The sequence below is a fragment of the Melospiza melodia genome, chromosome 1 (assembly GCF_035770615.1).
Source record: "Melospiza melodia melodia isolate bMelMel2 chromosome 1, bMelMel2.pri, whole genome shotgun sequence".
Lineage (NCBI taxonomy): Eukaryota > Metazoa > Chordata > Aves > Passeriformes > Passerellidae > Melospiza > Melospiza melodia.
Genome location: NC_086194.1, coordinates 55,080,287 through 55,098,600, shown reverse-complemented (window position 1 = coordinate 55,098,600; position 18,314 = coordinate 55,080,287). Strand labels below are relative to the sequence as shown.

At 39.2% G+C, this 18,314-nt stretch overlaps 1 protein-coding gene across 3 annotated transcripts in view; it reads right to left on the bottom strand.

Moving 5' to 3' along the window:
- The window catches only part of AMPH (amphiphysin), a 124,701-nt gene that overhangs the window by 16,363 nt on the left and 90,024 nt on the right, over window positions 1-18,314 (bottom strand). Inside the window, exons 11-18 of one of the 3 annotated variants that reach the window (XM_063158453.1) lie at window positions 17,183-17,311; window positions 12,246-12,353; window positions 9,559-9,582; window positions 8,279-8,302; window positions 7,490-7,990; window positions 5,631-5,663; window positions 4,195-4,245; window positions 2,051-2,167 (exon numbers count right to left, since the gene is read on the bottom strand). In XM_063158453.1, coding sequence (XP_063014523.1) covers window positions 2,051-2,167; window positions 4,195-4,245; window positions 5,631-5,663; window positions 7,490-7,990; window positions 8,279-8,302; window positions 9,559-9,582; window positions 12,246-12,353; window positions 17,183-17,311 — 987 coding nt within the window. The remainder of the gene's footprint in view (window positions 1-2,050; window positions 2,168-4,194; window positions 4,246-5,630; window positions 5,664-7,489; window positions 7,991-8,278; window positions 8,303-9,558; window positions 9,583-12,245; window positions 12,354-17,182; window positions 17,312-18,314) is intronic. The other 2 variants (XM_063158436.1, XM_063158445.1) reach the window with 2 other exon arrangements.

Below are 18,314 nucleotides of genomic sequence, written 5' to 3'. Positions count from 1 at the left end.
CAGAACTCCTCAGCAGCAAAATGGATCAACTGAAAAGGTCATGCCAGCCAGCAAGAAAATGCACGGTACTGCAGAGAGAGACTGTTTAATTAGTGCTTAAGATGTGCAACACGCTTCAGAGTATTGCTTTGTCTTAGTGCAGGACAAAAATGTCTCCTTTTGGAAAAATGGGGAACTTCTTTTACATTTTTTTCAAAATAAAACCACTTTTCTGGCTTCATTAATATCTGTTCTTCCACATTATTCCCTGCCATGCACTCATGGGAAGAGAAGAGCTCCAGATCAATGACCAATTTTCCATTTCTTCTCTCTCCACCTTCCCTCCCACTTCCTTTATTCCAAACCATCACATTTACATGAGGCATTTTTATCAACAGTCTGACAATAAAAATGTGCCTGCCTCAGATAGGTAATTTAATTTTTTTGCCTTCCTACAGAGCTGACAATATGAACTGGAAACACATAGAAGAGGAGAGCCTGGTCTACACAGACCATGAAGCTTTCTTCATCTAGTTACGTCAGTAGAAGGGGATGATACTGAAATAATTTCCTCCAGTGTGAACCATGGAGCCAAGCAAAAGTGATTTAAAATATGAAACAAATACTCAAAAATCATGCAAGTGTAATTAGAACTAAACCTAAATGTAATTCTGGGGAAGACATTGTGACTGCTTCCCTCCATAGGTCCAATGCTGCTAGGCGTCCCCAGAGAACAGGTAAGGCTGGACAGAGCCAGGAATTATCTGCTCTTTCCCCCAGAGTCCTGCAGAACAGCCCATCTAGTCCTGCACAACTTTCCTCGCACATTAAATTATTTTTCCCTCTGTTAGAAAGAGCTCAGTAGATTGATATCTGATAATTAGATATCTATCCATGCTCTCTGCTGCCACATTTATAGCTGCATCTACAGATACTTCCGCTTTCTCCAGCTAATTTCCATGTACATTAGCTTAATACAGATATCCATATGGCAGTTATCAAGCGCTTACTGAAAACCACCTAATTTCATGGTCATTTGGGTATCGTCATCCCTGCTTAGAAGCAGAAGACAAACAGGGTCTCCCCCAAGTCCAAGTGCAGCTCAGCAAGTTTAAACCTACTCTTCTAAGAACACTTATAACACCGAACTGTGCTTGATAGACAAAGAGCACGGTTATGTATCTTCCACCAGCTTCTGTGGCAGAGGAAGTGACACACAAAACAACTCCTTTTTTCCATCCAGTTTTTCAGTAGTAATCTTCATATTCTACCAGCAACTCATTAGAGCCTCTGAACATGTTACTGTCTTCAGAAAAGCATAAAAGATGTCAGACTACAAAAACAAATGCACTTTTCATCCAGGATTTCTTAGCCTGTGAGTATCATCCATCACCAGGACTTTCTGACACTAGTGTGTTGGATAAAAAGAATATGCAGTGAGATACCTGTATAAAAAGGAATTATAGGCATTCCAGGCAAACTCCATGCCTACTGTCTCAGACCATCTCTTTATTTTCAGTGATATTGGATGCCTTGCTTTGTTCCTCATGCAGAGCTGTAATTTCTTCTTCATCTCCTGAATTCTGACATGTAAAAAGTCTCCCAAGTGGTGTTTGGTGTCCTCTCTTTGGCTCACAACTGGCTTCTAAAACTCTGAGCTTTGTAGACCTACTATAATAACTTTTTAATTGAATTTTCCTGCTGTAATAAGGACCGTACAAGATATACATTATCCTAGTACTTGAAATGAAATGAGAAAATTGCTAATAATGTAATTTAAAAATGGCACCAATTCTTTCCCATTCTGAAGTTCATCTGACATCAAACAACTTGTGAAACCACAACCACTCAGCCAAACTTGAGTCTAAGATGCCCAGTGCAAGAGGAATGACATTTTAGGGCTGAAAGGGGCACATGCTGGAGAGGCATGCTGTGCCACAGCAGGCAGCAGAGAAACTATCCATGGAGGATGACAGTGGAAGGAATGGCTGAAATGCAGCAAGCACATTCACCATAACAAAAAGTGGCTCCAGTGAGGCCTGGGAGGTGGCATGGAGGACAGATCACTCACCACAGCCTGCTCTGCTGGCTCAGCAGGGACGGCCTCCTTTTCTACAACAGCAGCAGCAGCAGCAGGGGTTTCCTCAACCTTAGGTTCCCCAGGTGGAGTTTCTTCAGCCTCAGTCTTCTGTTATTGATTTTTAAGTAGATAGTGGAAAAATTGTTGAGGAGCATATGATGTTGGGGAGGAAGAGGGAGAAAGGGAACTGTGCCTGGCACAGTGTTGCTTCAGGCTCAGTCTTGCCAGGCTTTGTCCCCAGTAAAAGACAGCATGAAAAGGGCATTTTCATAATCAATGTAAAATGAGCCAGTCCTACATGCCTCCCTCACAAGGAAAGCTTCCTGAGTTATAGTGAGAGGTAATGGAAGTGGGGAAAGCACCCAGTTTGCTCAAAAATGCTCCAGAAACTGCTGGCAAGGCCAGAAATTGAAACTGGCACCCATGTGTACCAACCCTAGTCTTCAAACATGAGTTTTAAAAATTACCTCCTCTTCCCTGGTTCTGTCTATTATCAGACAATATACCCTCCTCCAGTGAGGGTAAGAAGGAATGAACAGAGAGTGAGACTCAAACAGTTTTTATTTGCACAATGACTGATTGAATACTAGCAATGAATTCTAGCAATCACCGCTGTTTTCTTATTAAAATGCATTTTCTCTTGAGCTCTTAATCACCTATGAGGCACTCATTTATCAACGTACTATTGAGATTCCCACCCTTTAAAATTCTGGCCTCAGGTTGTTTTCCAACAAGAGGACCTATAAAATATCACCAGCCTTGCAACATGTTCAGTCTTGTGGCAAAACAGCTCACAGCAGAAGAGTGATCTCCAACAGAGACATTACTCTGCAAATACATGCACCTAACAAGAGGAGAGCTCCAAGCTGTGCTCAGCAGATTTGATTTATAAAGATGGCTGACTCAACCAGATTATCATAAGCCAAATTGATTAATTTGCCATTAACAAATTGCTCAGCATAATATGAAGCTCAAAAACAATTGCTTTGCAGATGATAACAGGTTGCTGGCTAGAATGTGATATCTCCAGTGATGAAGAGACAGCTTCTATGAAATTCTTTAACATCTTAAAGACCTTCTCCTCCTGATATTTTTCAGGAAAAAAACCAAACAAACCATAGCCTCTCAATTCTTTGCATACACTCCTTAAGCAGTCTGATTTTTAATGAAGTACGGAGAAGTTTGCCTATGCCTTCAGGAATTGGCACAGCATTAAGGAGCATTCACTCATATATTATACAATACTTTGCAAAAATTTCTCTATGTGCATTAATGCACATTAATGACAACTCTAGAGAATTTCCTAAGAAATAGGACTGAAATGAGAAACATAAAGTACATTTATCCCAGGTAATGTGTTTCCTGACATTTAATGCTGGAAAATTCTTTGAGACTTAAAATCACAAGTAACATAGAGCAGACTACATCGATGCGCTTTGAGTCACTTGTTGAAAAGCATACTTCAGATGGCTTACCACATTGCAGCTATGAGCAAAAATATTCTCATGATATGCACTAACCATCATGAGCACAAACACCACATTAAATAACATTAAGTATCACCCTGCTGCTATTAAGTAACTACAGCACTCACCCAGCAATGCTGTTATTCGCATCCTTGTCCCAGGCTAAGCAAAGACTGTAAGAGGAGCTAAGAAACTGCCCAGGTATGATCAATTCTGAGAAGATTGTGCCCTCCTTAGAAGTAGATTGTGCTCACTATTGATATGGAGGTGAGTCGATAAAATTACAGCAATTTTGGAGATCTGTAACAGCCATCACATACTATCAGGTCCTTGCTGTACACTGGACCTTAGTACTCATTCAAGTATTTTCATAAATGAAATAAACAACCAAACTGTTTGACTACACCTTTATAAAATAAACATACCTTACAATGTTCTGATTTTCTTTTCTTTTGCTCTGTGCTATCCTTGTGAAAAATTGTTTCAGTGAATATGGACTTACAACTACAATGGTAACACCAGCTCTTTCAAATGGAAGACTTGCATAAGGTGGTGTGATTCAAAGGATAGAAAACAAACAAAAAAAAAAGTGAAAATATCTTTGCAAAAAGGCAAAATTTTACCCTTTTTGACAAGACATTTTAAAAGGAACTAAAAGCCACAACTTACCAAAGGCTCTTCCACATTTTCATTTGATTGCACTGTAAATGCCGAGATATCCTAAACATAGAAATGAAAAACAATAATGTAAAAATATTTGAGACAGTATATTTGCAGGTGTCCATCAAAGACCTGATTTTTTAATGGTTCATTCAGATAAAATCCTTAAGTACATTTACATCGAATAAAGATGGCAAATAAATGGAATTAATATGATATTTATATTTATTTAGATTATCTGAGTACTATTAATACTAACACTATTATTTTTTCAATTTTATATTCAATGTTTCTAAACCAACATTTTTCACCTCACTAAAGGTAGTGAATACATGTGATTCACACCCTTCATTAAATACATGTGATTCACAAGGACTTAATTTAAGGTGCAATGCACTTCTAAGTTGAAGAACTCTGAATCCCAGATTACACATGGCTGTGCCTGCAGAGTACACCAGCTGTAAGGTACTTCCCTCTTGATCATGGGCTTTTATCTGAATAATAACTATAGCAATTACAAATACAAAATTTTACCCATACTAAGTAGAAAAATGGAGGTGTTTCCCAACATCTCGCTCACTCAAAACAATTAATTTGCAAAATACTGCTGGGCCAAATTATTTTCCTACCACAGAGGAGAGAGAAAATACGTATTTTCTCCAGATAACCATTTTGCCTTGATTATCAGATCCTTGTGCTTTGCCCCTTCCATCTGGATCCTTTACTACACTAAATACCCTGGAACAAAACAGTTAATCATATGGAGAGACTCATTTCCACCCTTGTGTAAGCTGAGACTTTTTGGGTACTTTTAAAATTTGGTGTACAGGGTGTGCTGTGGTTGAGTCAGTCTCTAAGAGAATGCTGGAAAATAATGAGGCCCTAGGTAATCCACCTGAAATTTGGGATCTTAATACAGCCCGGTAATCTGAAAGCATAAACACGGTGTGTTTATGTGCTGTACCTCTGTAATGAGTACCACAGACTCACCATCAGCACCACAGCAGATAAATAACTTAGGTTAAACTTTGAGAGTAAAATGTATCTTAAGTGAAAATGAAGAAAAAAATAAAACCTACTACAAATTTACATACAGTGGTACTAAAAATAGTGTGCTTTACAGCATTTTGGGATTGTGAGAAAAATAATCCACAAAAGAGCACAATAAAACAGCTAGACTAGCCATTTTAGGAGAAAATAGTTGTCCTACCAAGGTAATCAGATTTTTTGCTTTAGACTCAGTTAGGCCAAGAGTCCTATGGGTATTAGAATTTTTCCAGCAACATCTAAGAATTTCTGACAACAGACAAGGTCTGGATTTGAGACAGAATGATGTCTCAATGCAGCTTGTCTGTAGAACAGATTTCCTGAATTTGTATAGCCAGTTCTAGTGCCTTTCCAATAGCACAGAAAAAAAATGATCTCAAAACTTGTTTATTTCTTACCTGTGCAAATCCATTAAATGCTATGGTGGATGCCTAAGTAGAAGTGAACATCAGAACAAATTATCTTTTGTTTACTAAATCTGAACATGAGTTAAAACATTTTTATTTGCAAAATAAAAATGTAGGCCAGACATTAAAAAAAAGGAACAAAAAAGAAAAAAGAGAAAAAAAAAAAGAAGGGTAAGCCAGTAAGAAATTTTTACAACAGTGGTATTTGATAACAGACATCACAGGCTTAAAGAAAATGACAAAAAGAAAAAGCAGAGTACCCTAAATATTAAAAAAAAAATTAAAAAAAAAGACCAGGTGCATTTAAACATCTACAGATAAAACACAAAAGCTGCCAGACACAATGCAATGTGTCTTCACAATTCAATGCTTCATTCACCATTTTGAAATGCATTGTTTTCAGCCTGCTTGAAGGGCTGAAGGACACCACACCATGAAGAGTTGCATGGCAATTTTTCAAAAAAAGAATAGCATGGACTTAGGAAGGAAACACACAAATGGAATGTTTTTAAACAACAAGCTTATGCATGGCCTAAGGAACTTTTTGTCTAGACTACACTACACACTGGGGTAGGTACCTCTTCTTTATCAGCCTCAATTTCCTGGTACAACAATCCATATCTCCGGTTAGCAATTTCATCTTCAGATAAATCTGAGTTGTTGGTCTCATTGTCTTTAGGACTAGTTGAACTCTCGGTGCTAGCATTTCTGGAATTTCCCATTTGAAACAGAGACAAGGGTCTAGCTATGTCCTTGCTCGGTCCAGGATTGCTAATGCCTGCCTGCTCCCCGGGCAGACCTTGTTCTACTAGCGCCTCCTGAATTACATGGCCTGTGCTTGCACCTACTTCCCCCCAGCTGTTATCAGCAGCTCCTAGGTCTTCTGTAGACCATTTATTACTAATGCCTAACCAAGCATTTTCCATGTTACCTTCCTCTGAGTTTTCCTGCTTGGGGAAAAAGGGCCAATTATCCAGTCCATTGGCTTGGCTATCTGACAGACTAGAAAAACCCCAGGAATCATTACTAACTGTTGGATCCCAGTTTGCCAGCCAGGGCTCTGTTTCCAAGGCTTCAGGGACACCACTGCTAATCACTTCAGTGACTGCTGTTGCTGTCCTATCTGTCACTAGGTCATCTGCATTATCTAGGCAAGGATTATCACAGCTTGTGCTGGCAGCATCAGCTGCCTTGGGCAGCAGTGTCCACTGTTCTTCAGCAGCAGCTTGATCTTTAGTACCAGTACTACCATTTGGGAGGTGGGAGATGCTATTATCTTCAGTTCCTTTACCAGACTCTTCTGCATTGAATAATTCAGCATCACATAGATCACTTCCAGTATCTGGAGGGTACTTGCCTGTGTGGTCTAGGTCAACATGTGCCCTCATGTTAATACACTCCATGGATGTACTCTGTCCAGTACCACTGTCACTTTGATCTAAGGCCTCCTCAAATGTATTTTCATGGTCCTCATCCCAGATACCAAGGACTCTCTCAGGTTCAGAGCCAGTGCTTTCTATAGTCTTACAGTTGTACACCCCTATTTTGTCCCCACTTTCCAGCCCTGTGCTCAACGATGGTATTTCTCTATCCGTCTCCTCAATGACACTGACCTGTTTGAATTCTTCTTCTGTAGAGTTCTCTAGGTTAGCGCCACTAGCTCTCCCAGTATCCCCATAATTATCTTCAAACTCATGTAAACCTTCTACCTCTGTGCTGACTAGAATTTCAAGATCTGATTTTGCTAAACCGTTATGAAATTCTGCCTCACTGCTTCCTTTGGTTTCATAGCCTTGCTCTTCCAGTTCCTCTGTATGTTCTACCTCCTTGTAGTTAGCTCCAGTCTCTACCTTTTCACTTGGCTTGACACCTGCCCACTCGTCTTCCTCATGCTCTTCCTCTGCCTTTTGCACATCACATGGGAGTGGTTCATCCAACAAGCTATCAGTTCCCAGGATGGGTGCCTCAAAACTGGTTACATTCTCTAAAGGCTGATTGGTCACCACATCTTTCCACACGACACTTTTGGCATCCAACTGGTCCTCCAGTGAAGTCCTCTGGTTTTCGCTTACAGAAGCTGGCCCTGGTGCAGCATCCTCCTGCTCACCTACTGCAGGCCAAACATTAGCAGGCAGAGTACCCGTGGATTCGCTTGAGGTTTGCTCTGCCCTGGGGAAAAGCAAAGAACTGCCTGCAGTAATTTCCTGGCTGATACTGGGTGTGCTAACATCTAGGCCCCAGCTGAGTGAACCTAGATCAGTTTGAGATCTGTTAGTATCTTCAGATGACCCACTGTTTGGGGTTTCCTCCATGATCAGGTTACACAGGGAAAGACTTTTTGAAGAATCAGGCTTTAAGCAGACAGAAAAGCAAAGAAAAAACACAAGATGAAAAAGATAAAGGCGGACTTGATGACAAAACACAACATCTATATTTTACAAGAGCAATTTAAATCTAAAGAATGAAATGACTAGATTAGGCAATTTTAGGAAGAGCTATGTGATTTGCAACATCTGAAGGCAATAAATTGTAATGCAAAAGAGCAGCACTGATACACAAAACCAGAAAACTATACATTACACCACAATGATTAAAGAAGTCTCTAGAGTGGTTGTGATTTTGGAGGGAGGTTTGCTTACCGGCTGCACCAATTCGCTGCTTGTCTGTATAGAACGAAGTCATACACATAAAACACAGAAAAGAAGAACATGATTTACTTTGATACAGCAGCAGTTCATTAATTAGCAGCTCTCTAACCAGCTGCAGTTACCTATCAGAGTGGGGAAGGAGTGGCAGGTCCTTTCCCACCACTCCACCCAAGACTAATTCTAGGCCTGTGAATTTCAAACCTCTGAATTACATTATAAAAAAAGTTCTTCATGTATGTTGAATATTGATCACCTCTTGCTTTCCCCTGTGAGTCACCAACATTTTTATTTCAAATGTTTAGCTATGAAGCACACCGGACTTTTTAAAAAATAGAGCAAAGATGAAAAAAATTATAATACATAATAAATAAATACATAACATTAAAAAACTATAAATAAAACTGTGCAGAAAGAAGACATTAATAAAGCTATCTAATCTAAGTTTAGAGCAATACATGCTCAACATTTCTGGTTTATTTCATGTGGTCCAGATATTTGCAACCTTGAAATTTTGGCTAGCCTACATACATGACTGTTTTTATCAAGCCTTATTTAATCTCACTCAGTAAAAGGACATATGCATTTAATGTACATCATACGTGGAATGTGAAAAAAACAGTGCTGTGTATCTGAATATGTTCACAGATTTCCGTACTGGCTGAAGCTACAAAAGGTCAAACATGAACATATCAGGCTCCATGTCAAGTCAACCCAGGAAACTCCATTACATATAGTCAAAAGAAAGCTCACAAAAATGGGTTGTTTTCTTCCTGCAGATCATTTAATGTGATTTGGCACCAGGAGGAAGAAGGAAGGATTCACTCAGTTTCCTATAGCAGTGTTTTCTTTTGGGAGTAACTCCAGTTCACTGTATTTCCCACAAAGACAAATTCTGTCTTTACTCCTGGTTTTGAGAAAATGGTTGTCCACTGAGTTAATGGACACCGTCAGGTATTTAAAACAAGTGACTTATATCCATTATTACCTTCTAATAGCTATACTTTGGGAATAATAAAAGCAACACACTTAGCTGTAGTGATTATGAATCTTTTAGCCTACATTTCTGATATCCTTTAGGTTTTGTAGGCTAAGAAACAGATTATTTCTTGTTGTTGTTAGTTTTAAAAGATACCGAGTGGCTTCATATACTTGAAAGAGTTTTTTCATGGTCTATGAATTCTTTATCTTGGATTTTGGCAAAAGAATTGTAAATCTGAGTTTAAGTTACAAAATCAGAGGCACAGAAATACTATTATGCATGTCAGGCTTACCGTCCATAGATCCCATGGCAATGTCTAGAAAAAGTAGTGAAAAAAAGAGCTTGTCAGAAAAATACCATCCCTGTACACGATGTCCAGCATGCTACACAACAATGGTCATTAAACGAGGAGAACTTATTTATAAGCATGCTTATAGTACATACATATTTTATATATTAGCACATGTCCACGTGTGTGTGTGTGTCTGTACATATCTGCATAATACTATTGGTTATAAAGGATGGGAAGTATGCAATGCATTGTGGTATCTTCCACTTCAAAGTACTTGTTGCTTTCCAGCAAACTCACATTGCTGTGTGCATGAGTAATGGCCAGGTTTGGAGCTGGGGACTGAGTGACTTTCAATAGGTATACGAGCCTCTGCAAGGTGTCAGCCTTAAAGAGCTTACAAAGTTGGGGTTTTCTACCCAGTTAAAAATGACAGAGCTATCTACTGAAAGTAGCCTTCCTCACAACACTGACACTGGAAAGGAAAATGGCATACTATTTGTGAAAGGAAATAAGAAAGTTGACTAATATTTTCTTTTTCTTGTCCAGTCTGTTAATCAATGCTAGTGACCTCTCAACAGAAGAGCTAAACAGACAAATGAAAAAAAAAGCAGCAGACTTCATGCCAAATATTTATAGCCCACCACATGAGACGGAACTCTGCTGGTTCGTATCAAAGGAGAAGAGAACCAGACAGATTTAGAAAGGTCCCTTCTAATGCAGCCATAGAAACAGAAAAGCAGCTGAAGGAAGGACAGATCAGGGCTCACCTACGGTGGTTGGATCACCCTGGCAGAGCAGTGGAGGGAGGTAATTAATTAAATTAACAACAGACAAGTTATGCCAGGCCTTCCAAGGCATCATGCACAGATGACTACTCCTGTCTTCACATTCACACCTCAGCTGTTTGCTGAATGGAAAATATCCATGACTGAAGCAAAAACTATACACATATGGAAATACCATATAAGGCTCTTTTCTTAATCTCCCTACAAGCACAGGGCTCTGCAGCCACAGGTTTCATTCCCTCTATACTGCCATAGTAATGACCCTGTCAGCACCAGGGAAAACAAGACCCAGACTGCAGGGCTGTCTTCCCTTCTAAAATTACGGTGTTCTGACCCATCCCCAGCTCTTGTAGATGTGGGCCATTCTTTCTCATATGCCTTTGTTCTGCAGAAAGGTGAAAGGAGCAAGTAAAGGTGCTCAGTGAATTCTTCCTATGGCTCTAGACGAAAAGTTACTATGTAACTTTTTAAATATAAATTTTCTACAAAAATTACATTCTGTATTTTGTGGCATAGTTGAATATAAAACAACTGTTTTTCACCAAAGTAATAAACTTTTCTACAGTCTGTACAATATGGTGTCAGAACAAATATGTTCTGTCATAAAAGTATCTTTTGTTTAATGATCTCACTACTCTAATCAGCATTATTATAAAACAAGCTGAAGGAGTAGTTAGCAAAGTCCCACTTAGTCTTTTCTGTAACTGCTGAATGGTATGGAATGTCATTTGCCTTCCCCTTCCTTTTCTCTGTTTAATGGGAGAAAAAGCATAACAAGTAAAATGCACAAAGCTTTTGCTAGAATGGAAAACTTCTCGTAGCAAATCTCAATAAGAAAATTCAGCTAATGTTCAGAGTGTTGACAGTACATTCTTTTTCTGACAGCACATACCTTGTCAGAGATCACTACAGATCTCATTACATAACTAGGGCTTCACACTGAATAAGAAATTAACTGAGGTAGAGATCAGCAGAGAATCAGGACCATCTCAGCCTTAAAGCTTCTTGTCTTCTCACTCCTTTCAGTGCTGCATTTCTGAACAGCTGATAAGTCTTCTCATGTCTCACAGAACAAGCCAGATTAATGATAGGTCTTGCTAACAGTGTATTAACATCGTTTCTTTATGTACAAAACAGGATACAGACATGCTGGCCATGAGATCTCCCCTACTTTGCTACCTGCCCTCTGGGTAGTGAGGGTGAATTCTACATTTTAAAATAGCATATCCTGCAGGATAAGCCAATGAATATCAGCAACTTGATATATTAGCATTTTCTTTTTTTTTTTAGTTTTCATCTTTTTTTTTCATATTGCTGCAAAAACTACCATTAGAAATATTACTATTGAACGTAGACTTTTAATAACACAACATTCTACAAGAAAACACCCTATTCCATACTCTAATTTTCCTTGAGATTAGGTCTAAAGTAGATTAACAGCAAAAGCACTCAGATCATACCACTGCTTGATACAGAAACTCCATTACAGTAAAGCAACTGCATGCTGACTCCATGAGACCTAGGTCCTCTAAGGCATCTTTCCAGACATGAAGAATCAAAGTCAGGTCAGAAAAGTTGCCAGAAAAACAAGCACTGGAGAATAATAATGTTTACACTAAGAGTTATTCTAACGATGGACAGGAATAGCATGCTAAAGTCAAGGCCAAGATACCAGCAACCATTCTCATCAGCAGACATCTCATTTTACCACCTAACAATTTCCTCTCCTTCCAGTACATCATCAAGTACATGGTTACTGATGGGGAAGACAGAAGGCTGACTTGTGCTTCTCAGGAAGATAAAATTTTCAGATACTTCCTATTAATTCATGGGGCAAAGCTTTTCTACCAAACACAGTATATTGCATTCATATACTTTGAGTATGTTGAGGCAAAGAGATACCTGAGACATGGGTGAATGACCAGCTCCTGCAGATACTGCTTCTGGCTTGAAAGGGTCGAAGTCCAAATCCAGTAACGATTCCTCTTTCTTAGCTTCAGGTACTTCATTCTTTCAGAAGAGAAATATAATTCTTGAAAAACTTATCTTTTAAAAGCTGCTATTGGCAGTAAAATATTAAAATGATCAAGAAAAAAACAAAACACTCCACAGATTTACTAGCTGTGGTGCACACAAAGGGGAGGAAGCTCTGAAGATTTTCCTGAGCTTTAGCACAAGTCTTACTTTTATGAGATTCACTCTTATGATGTCTTTGTTTTCTCTGTAGTAGAGCTTTGCCTTTTCAGGCTAAACAGTTACTGCCCTTTCAAAGAAGTGTTGAGTGTGCATCACTTGATGGTGAAGGCCCTTTTAAAGGGCTTTGAGACATACATCAAAGTTAAGTAATACATAAATGACACCCAATGTCCATACATTCTAATAAGTTAGTCTCTCCCCAAACACAATCATTAATAAAAAGCCAGTACAGAAGGATTTAAAGGCATTTGAATTAAATTTTAATTCTGAACATGTACAGCAATTTACAATTAATGTTGTCTTGGGCTCTAAACTTTAGGAAATATCTGACAGTAAGGCACTGTAAGGCTGCCCAGTAAACCTGCCCACTGAAAGGCTGCCAAGTAAGGTTGCCCAGAGTAGTCATGGATATTCCATCCCTAAAAGTGTTCAAAGCCAAGTTGGATGGGGCTTTGAAGAACCTGGTCTTGTGAGAGCTGTCCCTGTCCATGGCAGAGGGGATGGAACTAGAGGATCTTTAAGGTCTCTTTCAACCAAAACCATTTCATGATTCTATGATATGCTCTTATTAAACCAGATTACCATGGTAGAGTCTTTTTTGGTTTGCAATTAATAAATTAGCCAAGGCCTCTGAGGTCACTATAAAAATATATACACATATGTATTTCAATGGGCTACAGGTCTTTTCTGCTATAAATTAACCTGAAAAAACTATTGGTGTGTTTCACCATAGAATTATTAGTGAAACTATATCTGAGATTTAATTATCATTAATTGTAAATATTCTAGGCAAGCATCTTGGTCTTGCTAACAAGTACTACCTACTGCTAGTTGTTCAGTTAAACAGTGAGAGAGCTTGTATGACTGGGCAAGTCTACTGCAATATGGCACATATAAACCCAGCAAAACTAGGAGATAATAATAATCATAGTGGTGATGACAATGATAGTGAAATTAATGAGCAAAGACTTTGTTATTAAAACATTTAAGAGTATAAACGTTCCAAATTACTGTTACTATTGCTAAACAGATGTTCAAAGTTAGGTGATTAATGGCTTCTGTTATGCCACAAAACACCTTAACTCTCTGTGTGACCTGCAAACATGGTCAAAAGAGCTACTCAGCTCCCATGTTGGGAATGACAGAGTGACCTAGAACTCTTCAGTTTATACGAGGTGCTACGGGTGATGTGATAAGGGGTGATGTGATATGGGGTGATGTCTACACCAGTGTGAGAGGCAGAGAGGTTTGGCTACTCCCTGATTCTTCAGGGAGGCAGGAAAGCAGTTGGCAGCAAAGTTGATGGGGGAAAATGTAAAATAAAGAAGTGGTGCTGCTCCATGTGGCACAGGGTCCAGCTGGGGACCTTCTTGGCTTCAGGTAATGTGAATGTGAAAAATGTACACAAGCTGAAAGAGTGAATAAATTTGTGGCAAAGTAGTCTGCTTACTAAATTGGTAGAAATCATGTTGAGGAAACCCCAGAGCAGCAAAAGAATGGAGGCTAAGAGACTAGTAGAAGAGGGTGTCAGGAGTACCAACACTGCTTGCCCTCATTTGTCTTCTTCCTTTGGCCTGCTGGCATCACTGGTGATGAAGGATAACTGGTCTGATACACTGAAGCCAGCATTATAGTCTCACACTTTAAAAAGTCAAACCCACCACTCCGACCAGTGACCAACATTACATTTATTCTCTCATGCCTTCCATCGAGTGTATTTAGATTTCATCACATATGCTCTTGAGGCACTAATACTCATATGGTCATACAACTTGCATGTGCTGGCATATAATCAGAATTGGATGGAGACATAAAAGATATCTCCTTTCACTGAGGTTTGAGAATGAAGTTGCTACCTTTCAGGACTGAATCAAATTAACAGGAGTCTTCCTTAGGCCACAGACCAGATAAGGTATTGGAAGTCACAGGGTATTGATCACTGATTGCCAAGTTACCCATGCCCCTCAGACCAAAATGAAGAGAACGCTCATCCATCTTGACTTTAATGACAAAGCCCCAAATAAACATACAGAGTACCTAGGATACTGCATTACTCGGAGATGCAGGAGAAACAGGAACCTCAGGAAATCCCTCGATAAGGGACAAAGCTATGACAGGAAGGTCTGCCAAATATACTGTATTTATTCCACAACAGCATGATGAAGCATGAATAAATTAAACATCTGAAAGAGGCAGCTGCGGCAGAAGCAAGGCTGTACCTCTCAGAGGTATATACAAGGTGTGAAGAAGGCAAAGAAACCTTCAAGAACTACAAGAAACGTTACCCTCTCTCTGTACAAGCCTTAAAATAGCTTTAGCAGTCATGGACCATTCACTTTGGAGCTGTCAGGTACACTCAGACACATTATGTATCTGTAGGGGGCATATAAAGGCCTACAATGTCCAAATTGTAACTGGACAGTAGGGAGAAATGTGATGTGAAGAAAAGGAGACATAAAGCAAGGAACACACATTTCTGAATGATCCTTTCATCTGGTCAAACAGATATTTCATCTTCTCACCTCCTTCTTTTACTAGGCAGTAATTAAGTCCATTTTTGACAATGAATAACATGAATAACTGTTGAATCAGTGCACAAATATTCAACATCACCAAGCAGAGCTGCCTTTCACCATCTTGCACTAATGCAGTGAATACATCAGTACTGCTTAGTAAAGAAGGAGGAACAACAACAATTACAGGATATTTGTGTTTCAAGAAACAAAATTTTGGCCTATTTGTAATCCTCTCCCAAACACTGTACTAAAGCAGCAAAGCTCCTCTCATCTGTCTCTTGGTTTTGTGCCTCTGCAGGACCAGTGTCTGCAGGAGCAGTGGTGGTCCCTTGGGAAGTACCACTGGCAGGCTCTGCAGGCCAAATAGCTTTCTCCATACTGCTCAACAAGGGCTTAGAGAGTTTGGGAGGAGCCCTAAACATAAGAGGAATAAGCCCATATTTCCTGTGGAATTCATGCTATATATTTTCCTTAACTGGTTCACATACACAAGGATACAAAATCTATACATCACCATTATTTGAGTATGCCTGTACATACTCAGAGATCTCAAATATAGCAAAGATGCTTTAGTGATGTAGGTGGGTTTTGTGGAGGCAGAAGTGCAAATGATTGATGAGAAGGTGGTCAGGGAATAGCTTAGGATACTCCCTGGTCATTGCCTGTGGAGGAGGGAAGGACATAAGTCACTCACTAAAGGGAGATCCATTTTCCTTGAGAGACAAGGAAAATATTTCAGTTCTCAGAAGCACGCCCACTTTAATTATGCCATTCCATTTCTATGCCAAACTCTCACAGAAAGGTTATAAGGAGTCTGGAAATGTGACTTACACTAATTTAAAGCCTTGTTCTGGTGTCATCTCTTAATGGAAAAGCAAATCAGTTTCATTTCTGCTTCCTTGGATGGACTGACGTACACATGTTAGTTAGATACAGTATTTAATGCAAGGGGCCATATCCAGCACAGGTTACACCAACTCTTACCAGTGATTTCAAGGTTCATGCTCCTACAGTAATTAATTCCTATGAAGGCAGGGTACAGTGATGCCTGACATCTCCCTTCAGAAAGAGTGCCTACCAGCAGCTACATTCTGGGAGTAGCCTTTAATTCTTTAATTGTTTATTTCAACTTGAAGAAAAAGAAGTCCTTTCCAAATAGATCTCTACACACAGCAATGCCTGTTTCTCCCTACCACAAGAAAACAAAGCATCGCATGTTCTAATTGTATAAAATGCATTTTTCATTGCTCTGCCTTTGTTCTCCTGTGTTGTCAAATGAGAAAGAAGAAACCGATAATTCAAATGAAAACAGACATTCCTACATTCTGCATAAGCTTCAGATCTACATACTATCCAATCTATCAGATGCAGGCTCGGATTTCAGAGTCACAATTACCGTGAAAGAAAGGGTCCATTATTGCAAAAAAACGTAATAATTTTAATTATGTAAAAGCTGAATAGCTGATTACAAATTTTATGGACTTATTTTGCACAATTCTGGCTTTTCTGTTTATTATATGTAACTTAGAAATATCATTATAAGATAAATGAATTTTGAACCCTTCTCTACTGCACAGCTACTGTTTCTATGAGCAAAGCCAAGTGAATGAATCATGTAGCTGGTTTTTATACCTATAAAAATCAGCCGAGTTTCATTTTTTAAAAATCACTCAACAGAAAGACAGAATACTCTTAAATGAAGGAAACAGAAGAGATTTTGATGAAGGAAACAGAAGTAATGAAGGATCTCTGTGAAGTTTCACTTGAGATGCTTAGCATTAAAAAAAAGCATCTTAGATCAACTCTCAGCTAGTAACGCAACCTGGATGCCTTTAAATCTCAAACATGACTGTATCACAGTATTTTCAGTCAGACCTCTCACAAACTGCTCTTTTTTTCAATATGTTAGCAGTGTTAGCCCTTTTGAGTGATTATGTGTGGCCTATTCAAAGGCAAAACATCATATGTGTAACTCTTTCATGATAACAGAAAGTGGTAATTGTGCCTCTGCCTTGTACCTTCGCCCTCTTCCTCCTCCCCCCATGAAGATCAGCCCCCAGGGCTGAAGTCTTGGAGAACTTAGGGTGATTACATGGCTGGACTGCTACACAGTTCACTGAGGCTTACCTGTGATGGGGTTGTCACATTGATTTCTGGGACAAAGTTGTCGTCAAATAAGTTAATGATGTTCTCCTGTTGCAACTCCTTTGTGGGTGTGAGCTTAGGCAGTGGTGGGACTGGCGGACCTTTCCTCAGCTAGGCAGACAGCAAAAATGTCACAGACTAGTTCAGGCATAAAAGAAAATCTTTAAACTAGACCTAAACAAATTGTCTTAGGTTTTTACTTTGGCTGCTTCACCCTAAATAAGCCATGGGAATAAGCCATGTATGGAATGGAACTGTTTAGCTGTTCACCACCAAGTACTTGGAAATAAACATTATGGGAAGAGCAAAACAAACCTATGTTTCAAAGTCATTAAAACTCAAGGTTTCAGATTTGATACAAAAGCAAGTCCTGGTTGGTTTTTTTCTGCTGCAACAGGCACCCAGCACAAGACACTAGCTCTTCTATGTGGCCCATAGCTGGAAGGGTGATAGTGCACAGAAAAAATGCCTCTGCACCTTTTTGGCTTCTTGAGTTCATCTGTGTTTAGCTTTGGGACTTTGTCACTGCCCACTTGTTGCTAGCCTCAGAGTGTACTTAATGCTAGGGCCATATAATCTCTGGGACCTATGGCACTTCAAAGGTGCCTAGTTCACTACATTCCTCCTGCTCTCCAGAGATTCACATACCTATGACAAACTAATTGCTTGGAATAATACAAAATAGTATTGGATAATTTTTAAATCTATCAAAACCCCAAGAAAATAAATCCACAAAAAAAAAATATATATCCTCAGGTGGTATAGGGATATAACACCATTGGCACCAGCAAGGCTGAGTCCTACCAGGTGAATACTCAGGCAGTGAGTTGTCACATTTTGGGAGACCAGAGAAAATAAACATGCTCATTAGATACAAAATTAGTTTTCTTCTGATGTGCAGACAGCATAGAAACAGCAATCAGCACAGAAGCTATCCCAATTCCAAAAACATCCAGAACATCAACATGTCTTTGAAGTATCATATACAACTCATGCTACAGATGGAACCGATGAATGAAACCACTTCTTATTTTACCAATACTAGTGAGAATAGAACTTACTCCATTGATTACAACAGTGTCAAACTTCCCAATCAGTGTTTAAAAAAACCAAT